The 27,703-nt window shown below is 45.1% G+C and overlaps 1 protein-coding gene across 8 annotated transcripts in view; it reads left to right on the top strand.

The window, feature by feature from the left end:
- Positions 1-9,942: 9,942 nt before the first annotated feature.
- The window catches only part of ANKRD44 (ankyrin repeat domain 44), a 372,760-nt gene continuing 354,999 nt past the window's right edge, over positions 9,943-27,703 (top strand). For 7 of the 8 annotated variants that reach the window (XR_012678247.1, XM_075179968.1, XM_075179967.1 and 4 more), the window contains exon 1: positions 9,949-10,088. Coding sequence is in view for 7 of the 8 variants with exons in the window: in XM_075179968.1 (XP_075036069.1) it covers positions 10,062-10,088 (27 nt within the window). In the remaining variant the exon portion in view is untranslated. Of the gene's footprint in view, positions 10,089-27,703 lie in introns of all 8 variants that reach the window. The other variant, XM_075179969.1, reaches the window with a different exon arrangement.

Raw genomic sequence — 27,703 nt, 5'->3', positions numbered from 1 at the left:
TTCCTCTCTGCATTCCAAATTTGTTTATGCTCCACCATTTCTGTTCTTTGGGAAGAGATCCAATCTGCCAGCTCCAGCCGCCTGTCCTGAGGTGCCAGCTCCAGCCGCCTGCCCTGAGGCGCCAGCTCCAGCCGCCTGTCCTGAGGCGCCAGCTCCAGCCGCCTGCCCTGAGGCGCCAGCTCAAGCCGCCTGCCCTGAGGCGCCAGCTCCAGCCTCCTGTCCTGAGGCGCCAACAACCTCTGTCTCCTGTTCCGAGGTGCCAGCCTCTGTCTCCTGTTCCGAGGTACCAGCCTCTGCCTCCTGTTCCAAGGTGCCAGCCTCTGCCTCCTGTTCCAAGGTGCCAGCCTCTGCCTCCTGTTCCAAGGTGCCAGCCTCTGCCTCCTGTTCCTCCTGTTCCGAGGTGCCAGCCTCTGTCTCCTGTTCCGAGGTGCCAGCCTCTGCCTCCAGCCCTGAGGTGCCAGCCTCTGCCTCCAGCCCTGAGGTCCCAGCCTCTGCCTCTAGCCCTGAGGTCCCAGCCTCTGCCTCCAGTCCTGAGGTTCCAGCCTCTGCCTCAAGCTCTGAGGTGTCATCATCTGCCTCCAGCTTGGAGTCTGCTGCCACTGTGTCCGGTCCCGAGTCTGCAGCCACTGTGTCCGGTCCCGAGTCTGCAGCCACTGTGTCCGGTCCCGAGTCTGCAGCCACTGTGTCCGGTCCCGAGTCTGCAGCTACTGTGTCCGATCCCGAGTCTGCTGCCACTGTGTCCGGTCCCGAGTCTGCTGCCACTGTGTCCGGTCCCGAGTCTGCTGCCACTGTGTCCGGTCCCGAGTCTGCTGCCGCTGCCTCTGCACCCGAGTCTCCTGGCACCGTGCTACCCAGTTCCGAGTCTTCAGCCGCTGTCTCCAGTTCCGAGTCTTCAGCCGCTGTCTCCAGTTCCGAGTCTTCAGCTGCTGTCTCTCTTCCTGAGCTACAGCCTGCTCCAGAGGGGGCGCTGCCCTTAAAGCCTGCTCCAGAGAGGGCGCTGCCCTTAAAGCCTGCTCCAGAGGGGGTCCTGTCTTTCCAGTCTGCTCCAGAAGAGTTGCCTGGCTATGCGGTTCAACCCGAGTTGCCTGTCCATGTGGTACAGCCCGAGGTGCCTGTCCATGCGGTTCATCCCGAGTTGCCTGTCCATGCGGTTTAGCCCGAGTTGCCTGTCCATGCGGTTCAGCCCGAGTTGCCACTCTATGCGGTTCAGCCCGAGTTACCACTTGGTGCTGTCTGCTTTGAGGCTTCTCACAGCGCTGTCTGCTCTGTGGCTGTCAGGTGCCGTCTCCGCGCTCTCCACAGGTGCCGCAGATGGACACCTTCTCTCCGCAATCCTCGTTCTGTTGCCTAGCAGCAGAACTCTATATCTACTCACCTGTCTGCAGCCAGCATGTCTTAACCGCCTAAATCTCCCTAACGCAATCAGGAGGCACCTTAGAGTACTTAAAGCAGCCTCTGACACATGTCTAGTGCCAGAGTATTGGTTCTAACCAGCTCCAGCATTTAGTTTATATTCCTGTTCCTGACCTCCTGTGTATTTGACTCCTTGGCTTGTTTGACCTCTCTTCCGGATATCCCTTGTACTTCGCTGCCCGCACTGGTATTGACCTTTGGACCGTTCCTGACTACTCTTGCCTACTCTCCGTGGTACCTCGCTTCCTTGGTTTCGACTCGGCCTGTCTGACTACCCTCTAATCGCTGCACTGGTGACTTCCTGGGAGAACCGCGACCTGCACATTGCACGCAGCAAAGCCCAAACCTCCTTGCGGGGGTCCCTGGTGAACACCGGTGGTGTGTTAGACTCCGCGCCTCTCAGGTTAGTAGCGCTAATACCAGTTAGTGATATTCCTTGTGTTCCCGTAGCAGGTACTTGTATCGAGGAACCCTGAACATGTCTGCCCGCTTTTCACATATGCTAACAATCAGAATGCTTCAGAAGTCTCCCGCATGTCTTGGAGACCATATTAAAGGAGAAACGAGAAATAAAAACAGAACCCCACCCTCACACTCTATTTTAAGAAGCCCCGTCCCTTCCATCCCTCGCACATAATATTAAGAACCCCCCTCCCTTCCATTCCTCGCACTTAATATTAATAACCCCCCTCCCTTCTACCCCTCAAACTTAATATTAAAAACCCCCCTCCCTTCCATCTCTCACACTTAATATTAAGAACCCCCCTCCCTTCGATCCCTCACACTTAATATTAAGAACCCCCATCCCTTCCATCCCTCGCACTTAATATTAAGAGCCCCCCTCCCTTCCATCTCTCGCACTTAATATTAAGAACCCCCCTCCCTTCCATCCCTTGCACTTAATATTAAGAACCCCCCTCCCATCCCTTGCACTTAATATTAAGAACCCCCCTCCCTTCCATCCCTTGCACTTAATATTAAGAACCCCCCTCCCATCCCTCGCACTTAATATTAAGAACCCCCATCCCTTCCATCCCTCTCACTTAATATTAACAGCCCCCCTCCCTTCCATTCCTCGCACTTAATATTAAGAACCCCCCCTCCCTTCCATCCCTCGCACTTAATATTAAGAACCCCCCTCCCATCCCTCGCACTTAATATTAAGAACCCCCCTCCCTTCCATCCCTCGCACATAATATTAAGAACCCCCCTCCCTTCCATCCCTCTCACTTAATATTAAGAACCCCCCTCCCTTCCATCCCCCGTACATAATATTACGAAATCCCCTCCCTTCCATTCCTTGCACTTAATATTAAGGACCCCCCTCACACAATATATATATATATATATATATATATATATATACATACATTTATTTTAAAAGCCCCCCATCACATTCACACACTATTAAAATACCCCTCCTTCCCACACACTTTCTATATATTAAAAGCCCCCCCAATCACACACTGTATTAACAACCCCCCACCCTCCCCCCTCACACTTACCTTGTAACATCCGCTGTCAGAGAGATGCAGACAGCCTCTCCTGCCGCTCTGCATGTGTGGTTGCTTCCTCCTATCGGTGCTATAGATAGGAGTCACATGGGACGTGCATCACATGACAGGTGCCGTCCCATGTGACTCCTGTCTATAGCTCTGATAGGAGGAAACAGCCAGACACAGGGATCCCGCTGCGGCCACATTAGGGAGGTGGCTGGTCCCGAAGGAGTGGCCAGCCACCCACTACCACACTGACCCCCTCCGCTAGCACCCATTCCAGGGGGGACACTCACAATTTATTTATTTTTAAAAGCAAAAAATACATTTGACAGCCTCCTGAGGCCAGCGGCCTATTGGGAAAAGTCCCGGTAGGTTGTATGGCCAATCCGCCCTGGTTAAGATCAAGACAATATAGATAAAAACATGTGAACGTTGTCACAATCTGCCTGGAGCATACTGCTTTGCTTGGCAGCTCCTGCCTCCTGGACTATGAGACTTTATCATTGTGTTCATTTTATGTGTTAGCAGCAGTACCTCTGATCACCAGAGGTGCTGCTATTGTGCCTGTTGTGCTCCTAGTTCCTTAGGAGTTAACACCGCTTCACTCATTATCTCATGCACCTGGGTGTGTTCCATTTATATCTGTCTCTCCCAGCAGTCATTGCTGGTTATTGTTGTCCCATCCTGTTGTTCCTTTCCTCTGCTGTGCTTATGGTTTCATGCTGCCTGGATCTCTCCATTTTACCACTTACCTTCATCAGCCATCTACCCAGTATTTATTCCTGCTTGTTCCTGTATATTCAGTATTCAGCAATAAACGTTGTGTGTTTTCACTTCATTCCTGACTCCTGTGCTGCACTTTGTATTTGAACTGTGACAGTATAACCAGCCAAAAGAAAAAACAGCTTAGGAGTCATGTGGAAGATATTTATTCTGGGACCTTTTTCTGCAATTGTTTTTTTCATTTGGTTTTTGTAACATGTCTGTTTCACCAATCTTGGAATTGCCACTGCTACAAACTTTACAGATGGACATTATCTTGCTACGTTCTCAGCTTGCTAGATTTTCCGCTTTACTTGTGGACCCTTTCAGGAGACTGTCGGATTATGTCTCTCCTAATACAGAAACTGCTGGTCTGTCTCAATCCACCTTTACTGCTGCTGAACCTGTGCAAACAGCACCTCTTAATTGTGCTTCTACAAATTTGCTGTTTAGTAAGAACTATGGGGTAACTAATTCCCAGTTCACAGGTGGTCCACGCCCCCATCTGACCGAAGAGGAGCGACAACGCAGAATAACAAACAAGTTGTGTCTCTACTGTGCCAGCAATGCACATTTCTTGCAGGACTGTCCTATCCGTAGACCACATCAGCTTACTGAACCATCCCCTGTTGGTTCCTCTCTGCATTCCAAATTTGTTTATGCTCCACCATTTCTGTTCTTTGGGAAAAGATCCAATCTGCCAGCTCCAGCCGCCTGTCCTGAGGTGCCAGCTCCAGCCGCCTGCCCTGAGGCGCCAGCTCCAGCCGCCTGTCCTGAGGCGCCAGCTCCAGCCGCCTGCCCTGAGGCGCCAGCTCAAGCCGCCTGCCCTGAGGCGCCAGCTCCAGCCTCCTGTCCTGAGGCGCCAACAACCTCTGTCTCCTGTTCCGAGGTGCCAGCCTCTGTCTCCTGTTCCGAGGTGCCAGCCTCTGTCTCCTGTTCCGAGGTACCAGCCTCTGCCTCCTGTTCCAAGGTGCCAGCCTCTGCCTCCTGTTCCAAGGTGCCAGCCTCTGCCTCCTGTTCCAAGGTGCCAGCCTCTGCCTCCTGTTCCTCCTGTTCCGAGGTGCCAGCCTCTGTCTCCTGTTCCGAGGTGCCAGCCTCTGCCTCCAGCCCTGAGGTGCCAGCCTCTGCCTCCAGCCCTGAGGTCCCAGCCTCTGCCTCTAGCCCTGAGGTCCCAGCCTCTGCCTCCAGTCCTGAGGTTCCAGCCTCTGCCTCAAGCTCTGAGGTGTCATCATCTGCCTCCAGCTTGGAGTCTGCTGCCACTGTGTCCGGTCCCGAGTCTGCAGCCACTGTGTCCGGTCCCGAGTCTGCAGCCACTGTGTCCGGTCCCGAGTCTGCAGCCACTGTGTCCGATCCCGAGTCTGCTGCCACTGTGTCCGGTCCCGAGTCTGCTGCCACTGTGTCCGGTCCCGAGTCTGCTGCCACTGTGTCCGGTCCCGAGTCTGCTGCCGCTGCCTCTGCACCCGAGTCTCCTGGCACCGTGCTACCCAGTTCCGAGTCTTCAGCCGCTGTCTCCAGTTCCGAGTCTTCAGCCGCTGTCTCCAGTTCCGAGTCTTCAGCCGCTGTCTCCAGTTCCGAGTCTTCAGCTGCTGTCTCTCTTCCTGAGCTACAGCCTGCTCCAGAGGGGGCACTGCCCTTAAAGCCTGCTCCAGAGAGGGCGCTGCCCTTAAAGCCTGCTCCAGAGGGGGTCCTGTCTTTCCAGTCTGCTCCAGAAGAGTTGCCTGGCTATGCGGTTCAGCCCGAGTTGCCTGTCTATGCGGTTCAACCCGAGTTGCCTGTCCATGTGGTACAGCCCGAGGTGCCTGTCCATGCGGTTCATCCCGAGTTGCCTGTCCATGCGGTTTAGCCCGAGTTGCCTGTCCATGCGGTTCAGCCCGAGTTGCCACTCTATGCGGTTCAGCCCGAGTTACCACTTGGTGCTGTCTGCTTTGAGGCTTCTCACAGCGCTGTCTGCTCTGTGGCTGTCAGGTGCCGTCTCCGCGCTCTCCACAGGTGCCGCAGATGGACACCTTCTCTCCGCAATCCTCGTTCTGTTGCCTAGCAGCAGAACTCTATATCTACTCACCTGTCTGCAGCCAGCATGTCTTAACCGCCTAAATCTCCCTAACGCAATCAGGAGGCACCTTAGAGTACTTAAAGCAGCCTCTGACACATGTCTAGTGCCAGAGTATTGGTTCTAACCAGCTCCAGCATTTAGTTTATATTCCTGTTCCTGACCTCCTGTGTATTTGACTCCTTGGCTTGTTTGACCTCTCTTCCGGATATCCCTTGTACTTCGCTGCCCGCACTGGTATTGACCTTTGGACCGTTCCTGACTACTCTTGCCTACTCTCCGTGGTACCTCGCTTCCTTGGTTTCGACTCGGCCTGTCTGACTACCCTCTAATCGCTGCACTGGTGACTTCCTGGGAGAACCGCGACCTGCACATTGCACGCAGCAAAGCCCAAACCTCCTTGCGGGGGTCCCTGGTGAACACCGGTGGTGTGTTAGACTCCGCGCCTCTCAGGTTAGTAGCGCTAATACCAGTCAGTGATATTCCTTGTGTAAAAGTGTGACCGGGCCATGAGCGGACCGGACGAACCTTCGTCCCGCGACTTATTAATTCACCTGGGTCAAAGAGTTGAATGACAAGAATCCAGCCAGGCCCAATTATTGCAATGCATTCAGGGAGTCATCTCCCGTCTGGACTCCTTGCAAGCATCACCATCTACCACTTCCTCTGCTGCATCAGATCCTACCATCCCCGCTAGGGGTACTACCGTCAGAAGCCTCCGTCTTCCTCCTCCCGAGAAATATAATGGCGATCCGTTGAAATGCCGTGGCTTCCTCAACCAGTGTTCGATTCAATTCGAGTTGGCTCCAGAGAATTTCTTGTCAGAAAGAGCAAAAGTGGCCTATTTAATTTCACTTCTCTCAGGGCAAGCATTGGCCTGGGCTTCCCCTCTCTGGGAACGAGAGGACCCCATACTACAAAATTCTGTGGTCTTCATTGAAATATTCCGCAAGGTATTTGATAAACCCGGAAGAATCTCTTCAGCCGCCTCTGGTCTCCTAGGATTACGCCAAGGCTCTCTTACAGCAGGACAATATGCGGTACAATTTCGAACCCTTGCAGCCGAACTCCGATGGAACGACGAAGCTCTCATCGCTACCTTCTGGCAAGGCCTTAATGAGCGCATCAAGGATGATTTAGCTTCTCGTGATCTTCCTTCCAATCTGGATGACCTCATATCCCTGTGTGTTAAGGTGGACATCCGCCACAGGGAACGAGCTCTCAAACGGGACCGCACTCGCCGGCCGTTTCCTCGTTTGGCACCTAACTTTATTCCTCCTACTCCGCCTGCAGAGGAGCCTATGCAGATCGGCCGTCCTCTCTGTCCCCAGAGGAACGTGAGAGATGTATGAAATACCGCCTCTGCTTGTATTGCGGTGAACCAGGACATCTTCTCTCCGTTTATCCCAAGAGGCCGGGAAACGCCACCTCCTAGGTGATAGTAGGGAGGTCAACCTAGGACCCCAGTCCCTTTCTCCCTACCTTTGGAAGGAGTCGGAGTTCTTGATGCCAGTCACCTTGGTTTTCCCTAATGGCCCATTTACTACCTGGGCCTTTGTGGACTCGGGGTCTGCAGGGAACTTCATCTCTTCCAAACTAGTGACCGAACTCTGTCTGGATACTATACCCTTGTCTCAACATTTGATGCTCACTGCGGTGGACGGAAATAGAGTCTCCAATGCCTCAATCTCTCTCTCTACTTCTCCTCTCTGGATGGAGATAGGAGCACTTCACTCCAAGACTATAAGTTTCCTTGTGCTACCCCAATCCATTAACCCTATCATCTTGGGTCTACCCTGTCTGAAGCTCCATTCTCCACAATTCGACTGGCAGCGAGCTCAAGTTATCCGCTGGGGTTCATCCTGCAATAAAAGATGTCTGAGATCCGTTTTCCCACCTAAACCCGCTGGCCTGTCTTTGTACCTCTTCCTTGGTGGGCCTTCCTGAAGTCTACTCTGAGTTCGCTGATGTGTTCTCTAAAACTGCTTCCGAGATCCTTCCTCCCCATCGGCCTTGGGATTGCCCCATCGACCTCATCCCTGGAAAGAACATTCCTAGAGGCAGGGTATACCAACTGTCCTTGCCCGAGACACAGGCTATGTCGGAGTATGTGGCTGAGAACCTCATGAAGTGATTCATTAGGAAATCATCTTCTCCAGCAGGTGCAGGCTTCTTTTTTGTAAAGAAGAAGGACGGCTCTCTCAGACCGTACATTGATTACAGGAGACTAAATGCCATCACGATTAAAAATCGCTACCCCCTTCCTTTAATCTCTGAGCTCTTTGACCGTATTCGAGGGGCACAGATCTTTACTAAGTTGGACCTCAGGGGAGCCTATAACCTAATGAGAATTCGCAGAGGAGACGAGTGGAAAACCGCATTTAATACCAGAGACGGTCACTGGTTCATACACTGCGCCCTCCATGCTGCGTTCCCCCCTTTTTATTCCCTCTGTGCCTCTCTTCCCTTTTTTTAACTCTGTGCCTCTCTGCCCCTTTTTTTTATTCTGTGTCTCTTTGCCCCTTTTTTTTACTCTGTGCCTCTCTTCCCTTTTTTTAACTCTGTGCCTCTCTGCCCCTTTTTTTTATTCTGTGCCTCTTTGCCCCTTTTTTTTAATTCTGTGCCTCTTTGCCCCTTTTTTTCCTCTGTGCCTCTTTGCCCATTTCTTTCCTCTGTGCCTCTTTGCTCCTTTTTTTATTCTGTGCCTCTTTGCCCCTTTTATATTCTGTGCCCCTTTTTTTTATTCTGTGCCTCTTTGCCCATTTTTTTATTCTGTGCCTTTGCCCCTTTTTTTCCTCTGTGCCTCTTTGCCACTTTTTTTTCCCTCTGTGCCACTTTTTTCCCCTCTGTGCCTCTCTGCCCCTTTTTTTATTCTGTGCCTCTCTGCCCCTTTTTTTATTCTGTGCCTCTTTGCCCCTTTTTTTTCTGTGCCTCTCTGCCCCTTTTTTTATTCTGTGCCTCTCTGCCCCCTTTTTTCCTCTGTGCCTCTTTGCCCCTTTTTTTTATTCTGTGCCTCTTTGCCCCTTTTTCCCCCTCTGTGCCTCTTTGCCCCTTTTTCCCCCCTCTGTGCCTCTTTGCCCCTTTTTTTCCCCTCTGTGCCTCTCTGCCCTTTTTTATTCTGTGCCTCTTTGCCCCTTTTTTTTTTCCTCTGTGCCTCTTTGCCCCTTTTACTTCCTCTGTGCCTCTCTGCCCCTTTTTTATTCTGTGCCTCTCTGCCCTTTTTTCTTCTGTGCCTCTTTGCACCTTTTTTTCCTCTGTGCCTCTCTGCCCTTTTTTATTCTGTGCCTCTTTGCACCTTTTTTTTCCTCTGTGTCTCTCTGCCCTTTTTTATTCTGTGCCTCTTTGCACCTTTTTTTCCTCTCTGCCCCTTTTTTTTATTCTTTGCCCCTGTTTTCCTCTATGCCTCTCTGCCCCTTCTTTATAGCACTGTCCCTTTCTGTTTTCCTCCCCTTGACTCTCCGTTTCTTTACTTACCTTTTGGTAGGTTCTTTTTTTTCTTTTCTCTTCTTCTCTTCTTTCCTCATGCTGCGGCGCTCCTCACTGACTGACTGATGGGCGTGACTTGATGACGTCACGCCTGACAGTCAGTGTGAATGGAGAAGACAGGAGAGGAGGGACGCGTGAGTGTTTATTTTATTTATTTTTTTATTTCTTACAGCTCTCCCCACCAACGCAAGATACATTTTTAAAAAAAAAAAAAGAAAATGAAAAAAAAAAATATCAGCGAGGGCCCGGCTCCCCCCCCCTCTCGGCGGCTCTGCCCATACATCTAGCACCCTCACAACTGTCCCATTCTCCACTCTGAGCCACACTCGCTCCTCTTGTTTCAGCTGTACCCTCTGTTTTCATTTCTGCGGTTATTTTTTCTACCTTGTATGTCCCTGTTTTATGTATGTCCAGTTTGCCCCACTGCCTGGTGATAAAGAACATTGTAGCAGCTTAGAAATCTACGATCATAATAATTGTCAACTTCAGTCATCATGCTATCTGTTTGCTTTCCTCAATTCCACATTCTACTTCTTTTACAAATGGCATATGTCAATTGTTATGCAAGACACAGGAACTCTGCTATGTTTTAAGTTTCTAGCCAGCAGATGGCAACCATGCTTATATGAGATATAGAAGATAGAGAAAAACAGAATAAGGGTGTCTTGTATGTGATGATGTCATATGCAGTCGAGTTGAATACTCTACACTTCCTGTATCAGCAGTCTTAGAACAGTCAGAGACAGCTGTGGTTGTGTATGCCTGCATAAGACATTTTTTGTTACAATCTTGAATCTGGATGCCATTTCCTGATCAGATTTTGCATGTGAGCAACCTGTTCTTCTTCAACAATGGCTGTCATGAAACTCACAGACCAGGTAAGATACTTATGAGAAAATTGTTTTGGCTTTTGTGAAATATAAAACTACAGATATCCTCTGTATACTGTTTAACTGTTGCCCACTGCAGCAGTCTTTATATGGTTGACACATGTGTATTTCACTTTTTCTCTGTCTCTTCAGTTTTCAAAAGTGTACAAACTAAGGCACACGATTTTAAGATGTTCATAATGTGGGCATTTTAAAAACTGCAGTGAATAAGTGGTCTGTGTGAAATGGTTGTCAGTTGGGAATGTAATGATTATGGTAAACATTAGAAAACATTTTTTTTTAGTTTTACTTCAGTAAACCAGAAAAAAGCTAAATGAATTCAAGAGTCAGTGATATAGGCCCTTATTTATGTAGCACCACATAATATGAAAGATGCTTGTTAATCCTCATTGCATAGATAAGGATTGAAAGATCTTTCATATTTATTAAAAAATCTTCACAGGAACAGCCGTTTAAAATATCGACTGTTCCTGTGAAGTGTAACACTTTTACGCTGGCTCTTCACTTGCGGTCATGATTGCGATCTGGTTTCCTGCTTTGAATCCATGTGCGCATGCGCTGATCAAAAACATCCGGCATGCACACAGAGAACCCTACTGTGTGGTGCAAACAGCAGTGAAGAACAAACTATTAACACATGGGCTGTCCAACTTCAGCTGGTTGTACATTACCGTGAAAATAAAGTGTAAAATGTTAATCTTCGGCTATTGATAAATAGCGTTACTAAGCACTCCCCATACATTTTTATGGGGACTGCTCAGTAAAACGAACACAGATACAAAGCAGCTATCTGCTGTGATGCAATGATGATAAATTACATTTTTGCGGTTAATTCCCGAAAACTGACGTTTTTGGGGATTTAACAGCTGGGAATATTGTTTGATAAATAGCCACTTTTTTCACTTGAAGCTGTCAATCTGAAATATATATCTTACTATTTGGTACATAGTGGGGCTGAAGCTGAGTTGGACGTAAGTCCAACATTGGATGGCAAAATGTACTTTTCTGTACTGGCCATGCACAGTAAAATGGGGAACTTAGATGCATCTTGTGCCACTCTATGCTTAGGAAGGGGCAAGCTGCCATAGCTCGAGTACAATAAAGGTATGTTGACACACTTTACGTAGTTAAGGAGAGATGTATGTGTTGCTCCTACTTCTACCCTGGTGGAAGATACGTGCTGGTGACAATCAACTGCAGGGACTTTGCCTGGCCTCTAAAAACAAAATTAAATAAATATAAGAGAAAAAAAATGAATGCAACCTCGCAAAAATAAAACTAGCTCTAGTGATGCCTGCCTAGACTGGTATCGGCAAACCCAGTGTGACGGCAAACATGGGGTCCCCCAGAAATTTCCTATACCAGCACTAGGCTACACCAGTCAGAGTGGCTGTCACTGTAGCAGGAAAGCCTGCAGGATAGGGTCTCCCTGCCATGGTACCAACCAGATTCGAGCCAGTCAGCACAGGCTGAATTGCCTAGGGGAATGTGGCCTGCAAGACAAAATCATACTTGCCAAGTTTGGCAAGTTGTGCTCCAAGAGATCGGGGGGGATTTTATTTATTTTATTTAAATAAAATTAAAGTGAAAGTAGATAATTTTTCTGTGGTGCAATACTGATCTCAGCATGCCCTGGCCTCCTATTGTAGTACTTGTGGTACTACATGTCCCAGCATGCCATTTGCTGTCAGGGCATGCTGGCACTTGAGGAACCATTTGAGGACCTTGAGCACTACCTGGGACCTGTAACACACTATGATTTTTTAAAAAACAAACATAGAAAATAGAAAAAAACTATTCTAAGTAAAGTCCCTCATACAACCCTTGTTGAACTTCTTTAAGTTCTATTAGCATGAAGGCTGGCAATGATTCTTCGTGCAATCCAGGTTCTTTCAAAAACAGGACAATGCATGAATAGGTAAGCTGAGATCTCTGCCGCAAATGAGCTCTTAGCGACATGCAGTAATATTTATAACCAGGGATTTTCCCACGCCCTGACCACAAAGCATGGGAAACGCTCCGGTTATAAATATTACTGCATGCCGCTAGCCTGCCTAGGCTGTCAACACTAGAGCTGGTTTATTTCTTTATTTTTTAGCCTATACTACAAAATAGGCTTAAGCCTTATTAGAACTTTTACTGTATCATATGCTTTAAGCATATCTTGCTAAAATGAACACAATTTGCATACAAAGCAGATTTGCAGGTATCTTAAGATATCTGGATTCTGCATACTACACAAATTGCATACTTTTCACAGACATAAATTTCGGCCCACTCTATGTCAGCCCAGTATTTGTAATGATTGTTTTCTTGAGTTTGTTCCTTTCACTGACCCCTGAGAAAACTGAGAATATTGGATAAAGAAAACAATATATGCATAGGATTCATACTCCATTTACTGCTGATTTTTTTTTTTTACAATTTTTAACAACAATAAACCTCATTTACGGTATTTTAACAATTGAGTTTTTGCAACTGAATAAGCAAAAGATATTTGCCATCATAGAGCCTTGATATTTGTAATTCATACAATGTTGTTAAATTATGCTAACATTTTATATATGTTTCTTACCTAAATTCTCATAATCCTGTGGCAACTTACATTTGTCTTTTAGACTGGAGCATTTGATTATTTATTTGCTATTTTAAAGTGTTTATAGCAATATTAATTTAAATTCCTATCATCATCATCATTGTTTATTTATAAGGGGCACAAACTCCACAGTACCGGGCATTCAGTATTACAAGTCATATAAATACAAATTAAGCAAACAAACATATTAAGTACATACGAGGTAGACAAAGGAAGTGCACATATGAGCCAGAGATTGGAGATTGTCCTACTCATGAGAGCTTACAGTCTAGATGAAGGGGGCAATGTAGAGACTATAGGAACTATTGGGACAAGAGTGACAAAATATGGATGAGGCAGGAGGAGCGTACAAGGAGAGTAGACTCAGGTGGGTGTAGGATAGGCTATACTGAAGAAGTGGGTTTTGAGGGAGCACTTTAAAGATTTCAGGTTGAGAGAGAGTCTGGTCAGGTGGGGTAGGGAGTTCCATAAGTGGGGAGCAGCATGAGAGAAGCTTTGGAGGCAGGAGTAAGTGGTAGTTGTCAGAGGGCAGGAGAGGTGTAGGTCAGAGGCAGACTAGACCTAGGGTGTGATGAGATCAAAGATGTATGGAGAGGAGGAGCCGGTGAGGGCTTTGCAGGTGAGGATGAGCAGCTTGAATTGACTATGGGATTTAAGGGGCAGCCAGTTTAGAAATTTACAGAGTTGTGTTGCAGATGAGGTGTGACGGGAAAGGGAGATCAGTTTTACCACTAAATTCAAGAAGGATTATAGAAGAAGACTCGTGAGGGGAAAGCCAGAAAGGAGGAGGGTGCAGTAGTCAAGACATTCAGCCAAGTCACGTGTCTAGAATTTGTAAGAAAAAAAATAATATTACTGTATTAAGAAAAGCTTATGTGTTGCCCATTCCCACATTTTGAAGATTAATTTAGGATAGTTTATTAGGATGACCTGTATGATAAAGGTTATTTCTGATATAATTGTTAATGTCATAGGGGATGTTGTGTGGTGTACATGATCAGTGATGTAATAATGTTTGAAATGTTCTATGTGATATCATGAGTGACTTGTTGATATAATTTGTCATGTGAGTTTTGTGAATTAGTTCATCAGGAAATCTGTGGGGTGGCACCAGTTAGTGTTGCGTGCAACCTAGAAATCCCAATTTACCATTTTTTTTAAGCTCACTGCTTTTCTCTCAAATAAAATGTGTAGGAAGTTATTATTACAACTTTGCTTTAAAACCACATTTTCACATTTAAACCACAGGTAACCTAAATAATCAGTCCTTGGACTAGAAAGATGGTGTTATGGCTAACAGTTACCAAGATAAACTTTTAGAACAATTGGTATTGAGGTCTTCACTTTTAGCAGCCGTCTTTTCTGTAGAACTGAATGTGCTTACAGGTACTTTGATGCCCCCAGGTCTTAAGCTCAGCGTAGTAAAAGTTTATCTATGGCGGTCGTATCGCAGCTGTAAAAGGAGGCGGTAACCAAGATAATGGAGTGGGTGGTCAGTAGCAGGCCGGGATCAGGGGTCCAAAGCAAGCAGAGTAGTCAGGGTCAGGCCAAAGGGTCAGGATCACAAGTGGAACATTAAAATCCAAAATTCAGGTAGAGATCAGGGCTACAGGCAAGCAGGCAAGGTCCAAATCCAGGCAAGGGTCACAACAGGTGGTCAATCAAAAGTCAGGAGACAAATGAGCAGGTCAGCAACAACACAGGTAGTGAAATGCTATAACCGGCAGGGAGGCTAAGCCCTCCCTGCCTTAAATACATAGAATGCCCAATCAGAATTGAGGAGGCGCTGGAGGAATAATCAGCCACTTGAGACTTCTAATATATAAATTAATTTTAAACTGCTCTGTCGCACACCCGCATATCTCTACTGCTGGGACGTGGCGCTTTCAGAGACAGTGTCCTGGGCTTTGCCACGATGACGGTCGGGACCTAGAAACAGGAAATGACGTCCCGGCTGTTGCATTGACAGCCGGGACGCAAGCATTTGGGACGAGCCGCGGGTTACCTTGAGGAGGGGTTAAGGAACCTCGACATCCTGGTTTCTTGGGAAAATTCTCTGATGAGCTTGCCGCGTGTAAACGCTTCCGTGGAATCCAGGATTGTTCTTCCGGACCATGGCTCCTCCACTGCGCCAGAAAATAAATTTGCCCCTGAACTCTTTTGGAATCGAGAATTTTCTCTACCACAAATTCCTGATGATTGTCCATGTTAATAGGCAAGAAACTCTGTGGGTGGCGGAGCCTAAACTTGCAACCGGCTTCAGAAGGGGGCAATGGAAAATATCTGGAATCTTCAGTGAACGGAGAAGCTTTAACCTGAAGGCGACAGGATTAATCTGTTTGACAATGGAGAAAGGTCCAATGAACCTGGGACCAAGCCTATTACAGGGTTGTCTGAGCTTGATATTGCGAGTTGAAAACCAGACCTTTTGACCCACTTTAAAAGAACAAGTTCTTCAGTGACGATTGTAAACATTGTGGACTGAAAAGAGGCCCGTAGCAAAGCATAATGGACTTTCTTCCAGACAAGAAGTGGTAGAACGTATTTCCGGGAGACCAGAATGGTTGAGAGAGAGCAAGGAGTTAGTTCTTGGGTGAAATCCAAAATTACAGAAAAATGGAGAGATGCAAGTGGAGGAATGATATTGTATATATCTTATATATATATATATATATATATAATATAATATAAATAATATAATATACATATATATATACAATATATATTGTATGCGAACTCAGCCCACGGGAGCAAAGATTACCAATTATCATATAATTCTATACGTAAATAGTAAGAATATAGAAACGTAGAAATTATTCCAAAGATTAATTAACTTTTTCAGTCTGTCCATTAGACTGAGGATGATATGGTGATGAGAGACTGATGTTAATCCCAAGGAGGATACAGAAGGACTTCCAAAATTGGGCAACAAATTGGGAGCCACAATCCGAAACAATATCTATCGATAGGCCATGGAATCAGAAAATTTGCTGTATGAAGAAGAGCCAGAGTCTGAGCACTGGGAAGCTTGGTCAACGGAACGAAATGGGACATCTTACTGAAATAAAACTACCCATCTGGTGTTGTGTCCTGAGGAGCATAGCAGTGCAGCAATAAAATCCATTGACAAGTGCGTCCACGGTTTCATAGGGGTAGACAAGAGCATATGCTGGCCTGATGAACAGCTTCTAGAGGTTTTTTTGCTCAATCTTCACAGGAAAGAACAAAGTTCCTGACATCAGAGGACAGGAAAGAATCTCAATAGTCTTAGAGATACTCGGATGCCCAGCAGACTTGTTCTCGTGAGCATCAGAAAGAACGGCTCTCTGTAGATGAACTGAAACAATAAGGCAACCTGCACGTGTCTCCAAAGGAGTTAATTTTTGAAATTCACAAAGGATATTACCCAGGTCCTGGGTCAAACCAGCGTAGATAATGGAAGAAGAAATAATGGGCTGCAGTGAACAGGCAGGTAATTAGTGGGGAACAAAACTTTTAGATAGAGCATCAGTCTTGATATTCTTGGATTCAGGGCTATAGGTAATGCCAAACCTAAAATGGGTGAAAAATAATGCCCATCAAGCTTGCCTAGGATTTAACCGTTTAGCGGTTTCAATGTGCAAGAGGTTTTTATGATCGGTTAAGACTGAAATCGAGTGAACAGCTCCTTCCAGCGAGTGACACCACTCTTCAAAGGCCCATTTGATTGCCAGGAGTTCTCGATTTCCTACATTGTAGTTAAATTCAGCGGTAGAGAATTTGCGAGAAAAGAAAGCACATGGATGCAATCTATGATCACAGGGGTCCCTCTTGGATAGGCAGGGCCATCTTAACAACATAATGGGCCCCCGGGCAAAGCAGTGCACCGGGGCCCCTAGATATAGATATAGATATATAGATGTATACAGATATAGATATAGATATATAGAAATAGAGATAGATAGATGTACTTGCTCAGTGACCCTTGTAGGTTTTTTTTGCAGGATTATTTATTTGCATTAAGAGCCGTGCCTATGGGGCCCCCTTGCCCGTGGGGCCCCCGGGCAGCTGCCCATCGTGCCATATGGAAAAGATGGCCCTGTGGATAGGACAGCGCCAGCACCTAACTGAGAGGATTCTACCTCCAGTATAAATGGTAAATCCGGATTTGGATGTTTTAGGACAGGAACAGTGATGAAGCACTGAGATATAATGGAAGGCCTCTGAAGGCCAACTACTGGAGTTCTCTCCTTTGCGGTTTAGAGCTGTAATGTCCAGTAATAATTTGCAAAACCCAAGATCCTGTTTAAAAGTTATTAGCACTGAGATATAATAAAAAGGTTCATTTAAATCTTAACTGAACTTAAATAAACTGATGGCTGCTGCCCTCTGTATAAACCATATATTACAAAATCAAGATTTTGATTTGTTTTTAATTGATGGCTTGTATTACTTATACAAATCAGGAAACACCAGGAGGTAGATTTACTAAAACTTCTAGAAGGAAATGTGAAAGTGGCACATAGCAAGTAATCAGATTCTAGTATAGGTTCATTAATTTAGAATGTACTAGATAAATGATAGCTAGAATCTGATCGGTTGCTATGGACAACACCTTAATTTTTTTCTTTTTAGAAGCTTTAGTAAATCTTCCCCCAGGACTGTCTTTTTTTACATTTGCCGCTTTTTCAGGTTTGAAAGTTGTTGTTTTTTTTTACATTGGGCAAAGTTCAACTACAATTGTCCACCTAAGTGCAACTGAAAGCTGCAAAATGCAATCCATTAAAAGTATAGGATGAGACCCAATCTTTACCTCATTTAAGTAATTTTACTCTGTAAAAAGTAGAGATGCTCACTGACCCCCGTGAAGCGGTTTTGGTTTTGGTTTTGGATCTGGATTAGCTTCGTATTTTGGTTTTGGCAAAACCAACCTCGTGTGGTTTGGTTTTGGTTTTGGTTTTGGATCTGTATTTTTTTAGAAAAATTGCTAAAATATGCTAAAATCACATAATTTTGCTCTTTTTTTGATCCTACATTATTATTAACCTCACTAACACTAATTTGCAGTCAATTTTGACCATCTCACAGGTCACAATATTATTTTTATTAGGGATGTGCACCGGCGACTTTTGAGGTCTCGTGTTTTGTGTTTTGGATCCGGATTTTCATTATTTTTGGGGTTCGGATTTGTCTCGCAAAACACTTGACGAAAGGTCTCGGTTCGGATTTAAGGTTTTGGATTCGGATTTTTTTTGGAAAAAACATAAAAAGTTTAAAAATCAAGTTTTTGGGCTTATTTTCACTCCTATGCTATTAGTAACCTCAATAACATTCAATAACAAGCATTTCCACTAATTTACAGTGTATTCTGAACACCTCACAATATAGTTATTAGTCCAAAACGTTGCAACGAGGTATCTTTCTGGACTGCGTAGAGGAGTGGGTCACCACAATATATATAATAAGAAAACCATCAACTTGTATGATTCGCACCAATAAATGTACCTGGACTGCGTAGAGGAGTGGGTCACCACAATATATATTAAAAACCCTGAACTTGTATGATTCGCACCAATAAATGTACCTGGACTGCGTAGAGGAGTGGGTCACCACAATATATATTAAAAACCCTGAACTTGTATGATTCGCACCAATAAATTAGGGATGTGCACCGGCGACTTTTGAGGTCTCGTGTTTTGTGTTTTGGATCCGGATTTTCGTTATTTTTGAGGTTCGGATTTGTCTCGCAAAACACTTGACGAAAGGTCTCGGTTCGGATTTAAGGTATTGGATTCGGATTTTTTTTGAAAAAAACATAAAAAGTTTAAAAATCAAGTTTTTGGGCTTATTTTCACTCCTAGGCTATTATTAACCTCAATAACATTCAATAACAAGCATTTCCACTAATTTACAGTGTATTCTGAACACCTCACAATATAGTTATTAGTCCAAAACGTTGCAACAAGGTATCTTTCTGGACTGCGTAGAGGAGTGGGTCACCACAATATATTATAAACCCTGAACTTTTATGATTCGCACCAATAATTGTACCTGGACTGCGTAGAGGAGTGGGTCACCACAATATATATTAAAAACCCTGAACTTTTATGATTCGCACCAATAATTGTACCTGGACTGCGTAGAGGAGTGGGTCACCACAATATCTTAAAAACCCTGAACTTTTATGATTCGCACCAATAATTGTACCTGGACTGCGTAGAGGAGTGGGTCACCACAATATATTAAAAACCCTGAACTTTTATGATTCGCACCAATAATTGTACCTGGACTGCGTAGAGGAGTGGGTCACCACAATATCTTAAAAACCCTGAACTTTTATGATTCGCACCAATAATTGTACCTGGACTGCGTAGAGGAGTGGGTCACCACAATATATATAATAAGAAAACCATCAACTTGTATGATTCGCACCAATAAATGTACCTGGACTGCGTAGAGGAGTGGGTCACCACAATATATATTAAAAACACTGAACTTTTATGAATCGCACCAATAAATGTACCTGGACTGCGTAGAGGAGTGGGTCACCACAATATATTAAAAACCCTGAACTTGTATGATTCGCACCAATAATTGTACCTGGACTGCGTAGAGGAGTGGGTCACCACAATATCTTAAAAACCCTGAACTTTTATGATTCGCACCAATAATTGTACCTGGATTGCGTAGAGGAGTGGGTCACCACAATATATTAAAAACCCTGAACTTTTATGATTCGCACCAATAATTGTACCTGGACTGCGTAGAGGAGTGGGCACTGGGCACCACAATAAAATATATAAAAAACCTTCAACAGATCTGCATTACACTACACATACGGCTGCTCCTCCATCCTCTCCATCATATACATGTTGGAGTTTTAGCGTGTGACAACCTCTTGTTTTTGATAATGTCAGTGCATTTTGAATATTTTTCAATTTGCCCCACACCACTGAATGTACTTTATCTATGATACGCAATACGCATCTATCTATCTTGACTGCGTAGTGTGGTGGCCCCGGTACACAATTTGGTACCGAGGCCACAATATAATTAAAAAACCCTCCACGTGTCTGAATTCCACCAAACAAGTATCTGGACTGCATAGTGGGGTGGCCCCGGTACCCAATTTGATACCGGGGCCACAATACCTCCTCCAAACATGGTACAGACAATTCGTCATTGAGAGACCCCAGACAGACAGGGTCGAAGTGTTATTGTTTGACTTTGTAAACCCAAAAAAATGTCCCTGTTGCACATAGTCGTGCAATGAAGACTGACTTTTTCATTTAAAGGCACGATCTTTAAAGTGTAGTGTTTGTAAGTCTAAGTCATATTATACTTTTGCTAAAATTGGTTTATTTTGTTCCTCTTTATGGTAATTAATTAGTAATAGAATTAAAGTAGGAAATAGAATTAAAGTATGAAATAGAATTAAAGTAGGAAATAGAGTGGTATAGAGTTGTAGTGTGGTATAGATAGAGTGGTCCACACAATATAATAATAAAACCCTCAACTGGTCTGAATTCCACCAAACAAGTATCTGGACTGCGTAGTGGGGTGGCCCCGGTACACAATTTGGTACCGAGGCCACAATATAATTAAAAAATTGGGCATCAACTGTCACCGTTGTTTAATATCTGATACACCTAAATATGGACTGCACAGTGGAGTGGCCCCGGTAGTAAATTTGGTGCCGGGGCCACAATACCTCCTCCAACTTCCAAGTGTAGTGTTTATAAAGACACACAGCGTCGAAGTGTTATTATTAGTTGACTTTCTTAACCCTAAAATTGTCCCTGTTGCAAATATTCGTGCAATGGACAGTTACTTTTCTATTGAAAGACTCAAGCTTTCAAGTGTAGTGTTTATAAAATATAAACAACAATACAGTAGTTTTAGAGCACGTCAATACCTCTTGTTTTAAATTATGACACGGCATTTTACTTTTGGTTTAATTTCTTGAATTTTTTTACATTTGGTTTTACTTTTTGAACATGGCAAACGACTGTTGCTTGGTCATATAATGCAAAAAAAAAAGTTCCAAGATGGAATTGTCCTTGGGCCCTCACACCCACCCTTATGTTGTTGAAATAGGACATGCACACTTTAACAAACCAATCATTTCAGCGACAGGGCCTACCAAACAACTTTGGCTGAAATGATTGGTTTGTTTGGGCCCCCACACCAAAAAAGCTATTCATCTCTCCCTGTACAGACTAAACAGGCTCTACTGAGGCAAGATGTCGTCCTCATCCTCAACCTCTGATTCCTCTCCCCCTACAGTGTGTACTTCCTCCTCATCACACATTATCAATTCGTCCCCGCTGGACTCCACAACCACAGGTCCCTCTGTAGTATCTGGAGGGCAGTGCTGTACTTCATTGAGGAATTGATTATTCATTTTTATAAACATCATTTTTTCAACGTTGTGAGGAAGCAACCTCCTTCGCCGCTCACTGACCAGGTTCCCCGCTGCACTAAAAACTCTTTCCGAGTACACACTGGAGGGGGGACAACTCAGGTAAAATAGAGCCAGTTTGTACAGGGGCTTCCAAACTGCCTTTTTTTCCTGCCAGTAACAATATGGACTGTCTGACATGTCTACTTGGATGGTGTCAGCAAAGTAATCATCCACAATTTTTTCTATTGTGACAGCATCCAATGCAGCGAGAGTAGACATGTCTGCAATGGTTGGCAGGTCCTTCAGTCCGGACCAGATGTTATCAGCATCCCCGCCAGTGCCTCTTTTGGGAAAACTGAGCTTTTTCCTCGCAGCCATAGATGTGGAAGAAAATGAGGGTGGAGCTGTTGGCATGTCACGGTCCTCTTCAGAGGACAATCTCCTGACCAGCAGGTCTTTGCACCGCTGTAGACTTGTGTCCGCCGGAAACAGAGACACAACATACGCTTTAAACCGAGGATCGAGCACGGTGGCCAGAATGTATTCCTCTGACTTTAAAAGAGTGACCACCCTCGGATCCTGGCAAAGCGTACGAAGGGCTACATCCACAAGAGCTACATGCTTGGTGTAATCGCAATGGCTTACCAGCTCCTCCCTCACTTTCTCCAGCTGCTTCTGCAACAGCCTGATCAGTTGAATGACCTGACTCAAGCTGGCAGTGTCGGAACTGACTTCTCGTGTGGCAAGTTCAAATGGCTGCAGAACCTTGCACAACACGGAAATCAGTCTCCACTGCGCTTGACTGAGGCGCATCCCCACTCCTTTGCCTATGTCGTAGGTGGCTGTGTAGGCCTGAATGGCCTTTTGCTGCTCCTCCATCCTCTGCAGCATATAGAGGGTGGAGTTCCAGCGCGTCACAACCTCTTGTTTGAGGTGATGGCAGGGCAGGTTCATGCTTTTTTGATGTGCCTCTAGTCTGCGGTAGGCACTGGCTGAATGCCGAAAGTGTCCAGCAATTTTGCGCGCCACCGCAAGCATCTCCTGCACACCCCTGTCACTCTTGAGGTAATGCTGCACCACCAAATTAATGGTGTGGGCAAAACATGGGACGTGCTGGAAATTGCCCATATTTAATGCCCGCACAATGTTACTGGCATTGTCTGACACCACAAATCCCCATGAGAGTCTAAGTGGGGTAAGCCACTGGGAGATAATTTCCCTCATTTTCTCTAATATGTTGTCAGCGTTGTGCCTCTTATTAAAGCCTGTAATGCACAATGTTGCCTGCCTTTGCATGAGCAGCCATTTTGTAGATGCTGCTACTGATGCAGCTGTTGCTGTTGCTGCGGAAGGGGATGCATCTACCCAGTGGGCTGTCACAGTCATATAGTCCTTCGTTTGCCCAGAACCACTTGTCCACATGTCCGTGGTTAAGTGGACAGTGGGTACAACCGCATTTTTAAGAGCACTGAGGACACTTGATCGTACTTCTCTGTACATTTTTGGTATCGCCTGCCTAGTGAAGTGGAATCTCGAGGGGATTTGGTACCGGGGACACAATACCTCCATCAACCCTCTAAATCCCACTCCACTGATGGCGGACACCGGGCGCACGTCTAACACCAACATTGCAGTTACAGCCGCAGTTATACGCTTTGCAATAGGGTGACTACTATCGTATTTGGTGGTCATGGCAAACGACTGTTGGACGGTCAATTGTTTTGTGAAAGACTTAGCGGTCTTACGACTTCCCCTCTGGGAAGATGACCGACTAACAGCAGCAACAGCAGCAGTGGCAGTAGTAGGCGTACCGCTGCAGGATTCCTCGGATGAATCCCGTATTGAGGAGGACTCAGTCTGGCTGCTGACTTGGGCTGCAGGACTGAATCTGATGGAGATTGTGGAGGAAGTTGACGAGGAGGGTGTTGCTGGTGTGTATCCAACTGGACCACGGGATTTAGGTGTCCCTGTACCGATGAGGGTCCTAGCCCCAGTTCCCGAACTAACCACTGAACTATGAAGGTTATTCAGGTGACGTATAAGGGAGGATGTTCCTAGGTGGGCAAGATCCTTACCCCTGCTTATTTGAGCTTTACATAAGCTACATATTGCCATACATTGGTTGTCTGGATTTGGATAAAAATAACTCCAGACCGAAGAGGTGCATTTTTTGGTCTTCTGACCAGGCATGACGATGGGCTTTTTCATCCCATGGACATCAGCTGTTTCCCCCCCTGGTGCCTCATTTACAATAACCACATCACCATCCTCATCATCAAGTTCCTCCACAGCGCCAGCTACATCATCAATAGCCTCCTCCCGAGCCACCTCTTCCCGTACAGTGATGGGAAGGTCAGGCTTGACAACCACCAACACCCTTGGACTCGCCTTGGGGATTTGTGATAATTTCTCTTTAGAAGGCAGAGTTGTTTGCTGTTTTGTTGCTGACAGCATAACTCTCTTCAATTTTTTGTAGGGGGGGGGAGGAGGAGGAGGGCTAAGATCCGTGGGTGAAGCTGAACCACTAGTCATGAACACGGGCCAGGGCCTAAGCCTTTCCTTGCCACTCCGTGTCGTAAATGGCATATTGGCAACTTTACGTTTCTCCTCAGATGATTTTAAGTTTCTCTTTTTGCTACTTTTTCTTAACTTGGGCTTTTTGGATTTTACATGCCCGGTACTACGAGATTGGGCATCGGGCTTGGAAGACCACGTTGATGGCATTTCATCGTCTATGTCATGACTAGTGGCAGCAGCTTCAGCATTAGGAGGAAGTGGGTCTTGATCTTTCCCTACTTTATCCTCCAAATTTTTGGTCTCCATTATATGTAGCACAAGATACTGCAGAATGTGTGAACTTGGTAATATTGCAGTACCAATGGACTTATACTGCTGGATTGGTTTTGCAAATTTGGTTATAATTATTATATATTTTTTTTTTTTTAAATTTTTTATTTTTTTTTACTTTTTTTTTATTTTTAAAGAACTTGGGAATAGTGGGGAAATAACTATGCCCTTAGAAGCACAGAGCACAGGACACAGCACCACTGGACTGAACAGGACACGGCACAGGACCCAGCAGCACTACGGAACTCAGCAGGACAGAGCACAGGACACAGCACCACTGGACTGATACTGCAGAATGTGTGAACTTGGTAATATTGCAGTACCAATGGACTTATAAATTATAATGCTGGATTGGTTTTGCAAATTTGGTTATAATTATTATATATTTTTTTTTTTTTAAATTTTTTATTTTTTTTTACTTTTTTTTTATTTTTAAAAAACTTGCGAATAGTGGGGAAATAACTATGCCCTTAGAAGCACAGAGCACAGGACACAGCACCACTGGACTGAACAGGACACGGCACAGGACCCAGCAGCACTACGGAACTCAGCAGGACAGAGCACAGGACACAGCACCACTGGACTGATACTGCAGAATGTGTGAACTTTGTAATATTGCAGTACCAATGGACTTATAATGCTGGATTGGTTTTGCAAATTTGGTTATAATTATTATATATTATTTTTTTTTTAAATTTTTTATTTTTTTTTGCTTTTTTTTTATTTTTTAAAAACTTGGGAATAATGGGGAAATAACTATGCCCTTAGAAGCACAGAGCACAGGACACAGCACCACTGGACTGAACAGGACACGGCACAGGACCCAGCAGCACTACGGAACTCAGCAGGACAGAGCACAGGACACAGCACCACTGGACTGATACTGCAGAATGTGTAAACTTTGTAATATTGCAGTACCACTGGACTTTTACTGCTGAATGTGTGAACTTGGTAATATTGCAGTACCAATGGGCTTATACTGCAGGATTGGTTGTGCAAATTTTGTGGTAATTAAAAAATATTAAAGTAGTTTTTGGTATTTTTTAAAAAAACTTTTTTTTATTTTTTTAAACACAGGGGAATATTGGGGAAATAACTATGCCCTTAGAAGCACAGAGCACAGGACACAGCACCACTGGACTGAACAGGACACAGCACAGGACCCGGCTGCACCACTGACCTCAGAAGGATAGAGCACAGCACACAGCACCACTGGACTGATACTGCAGAACACAGCACAGCACAGCACAGCACAGCACAGAACTAAACAGCACAGAACTAAACAGCACAGAACTAAACAGCACAGAACTAAACAGCACAGAGGACCACCTAACACACCCTCCCTCTACCCTGATCAATGCCCGAGTGAAGATGGCGGCGACTAGCGGGGAATTTATAGGATCCGAGTATCGCGAGATCCGACAACGGGATTATGAGTCAGAGCCTCAGTTTCACTTTTGAATTTGGCGCCAATACCCGGATCTGTCTCGGATCCGACTCGGATCCGCAACGTTCGGGTGGGCTCGGATTTCATAAATCCGAGTGCGCTCATCCCTACAATAAATGTACCTGGACTGCGTAGAGGAGTGGGTCACCACAATATATATTAAAAACCCTGAACTTTTATGATTCGCACCAATAAATGTATCTGGACTGCGTAGAGGAGTGGGTCACCACAATATATATAATAAGAAAACCATCAACTTGTATGATTCGCACCAATAAATGTACCTGGACTGCGTAGAGGAGTGGGTCACCACAATATATATTAAAAACCCTGAATTTTTATGATTCGCACCAATAAATGTATCTGGACTGCGTAGAGGAGTGGGTCACCACAATATATATAATAAGAAAACCATCAACTTGTATGATTCGCACCAATAAATGTACCTGGACTGCGTAGAGGAGTGGGTCACCACAATATATATAATAAGAAAACCATCAACTTGTATGATTCGCACCAATAAATGTACCTGGACTGCGTAGAGGAGTGGGTCACCACAATATATATAATAAGAAAACCATCAACTTGTATGATTCGCACCAATAAATGTACCTGGACTGCGTAGAGGAGTGGGTCACCACAATATATATTAAAAACCCTGAACTTGTATGATTCGCACCAATAAATGTACCTGGACTGCGTAGAGGAGTGGGTCACCACAATATATATTAAAAACCCTGAACTTTTATGATTCGCACCAATAAATGTATCTGGACTGCGTAGAGGAGTGGGTCACCACAATATATATAATAAGAAAACCATCAACTTGTATGATTCGCACCAATAAATGTACCTGGACTGCGTAGAGGAGTGGGTCACCACAATATATATTAAAAACCCTGAACTTTTATGATTCGCACCAATAAATGTATCTGGACTGCGTAGAGGAGTGGGCACTGGGCACCACAATAAAATATATAAAAAACCTTCAACAGGTCTGCATTACACTGCACATACGGCTGCTCCTCCATCCTCTCCATCATATACATGTTGGAGTTTTAGCGTGTGACAACCTCTTGTTTTTGATAATGTCAGTGCATTTTGAATATTTTTCAATTTGCCCCACACCACTGAATGTACTTTATCTATGATACGCATCTATCTATCTTGACTGCGTAGTGTGGTGGCCCCGGTACACAATTTGGTACCGAGGCCACAATATAATTAAAAAACCCTCCTCTATTTTTTTTTACTTTTTTTTTATTTTTTAAAAACTTGGGAATAATGGGGAAATAACTATGCCCTTAGAAGCACAGAGCACAGGACACAGCACCACTGGACTGAACAGGACACGGCACAGGACCCAGCAGCACTACGGAACTCACCAGGACAGAGCACAGGACACAGCACCACTGGACCGATACTGCAGAATGTGTGAACTTTGTAATATTGCAGTACCAATGGACTTATACTGCTGGATTGGTTTTGCAAATTTGGTTATAATTATATATTTTTTTTTTAATTTTTAATTTTTAATTTTTTTTTACTTTTTTTTTATTTTTTAAAAACTTGGGAATAATGGGGAAATAACTATGCCCTTAAAAGCACAGAGCACAGGACACAGCACCACTGGACTGAACAGGACACGGCACAGGACCCAGCAGCACTACGGAACTCAGCAGGACAGAGCACAGGACACAGCACCACTGGACTGATACTGCAGAATGTGTGAACTTTGTAATATTGCAGTACCACTGGACTTTTACTGCTGAATGTGTGAACTTGGTAATATTGCAGTACCAATGGGCTTATACTGCAGGATTGGTTGTGCAAATTTTGTGGTAATTAAAAAAAATTAAATTAGTTTTTGGTATTTTTTTAAATAACTTTTTTTTATTTTTTTAAACACAGGGGAATATTGGGGAAATAACTATGCCCTTAGAAGCACAGAGCACAGGACACAGCACCACTGGACTGAACAGGACACAGCACAGGACCCAGCAGCACCACTGACCTCAGAAGGACAGAGCACAGCACACAGCACCACTGGACTGATACTGCAGAACACAGCACAGCACAGCACAGCACAGCACAGCACAGCACAGCACAGAACTAAACAGCACAGCACAGAACTAAACAGCACAGCACGAGATCTACCTGGACAGAGGACCACCTAACACACCCTCCCTCTACCCTGATCAATGCCCGAGTGAAGATGGCGGCGACTAGCGGGGAATTTATAGGATCCGAGTATCGCGAGATCCGACAACGGATTATGAGTCAGAGCCTCAGTTTCAGATTTGAATTTGGCGCCAATACCCGAATCTGAC

This window comes from Mixophyes fleayi, chromosome 7 (assembly GCF_038048845.1).
Source record: "Mixophyes fleayi isolate aMixFle1 chromosome 7, aMixFle1.hap1, whole genome shotgun sequence".
Classification (NCBI taxonomy): domain Eukaryota; kingdom Metazoa; phylum Chordata; class Amphibia; order Anura; family Limnodynastidae; genus Mixophyes; species Mixophyes fleayi.
This window is presented reverse-complemented; position numbering and strand designations above follow the sequence as displayed.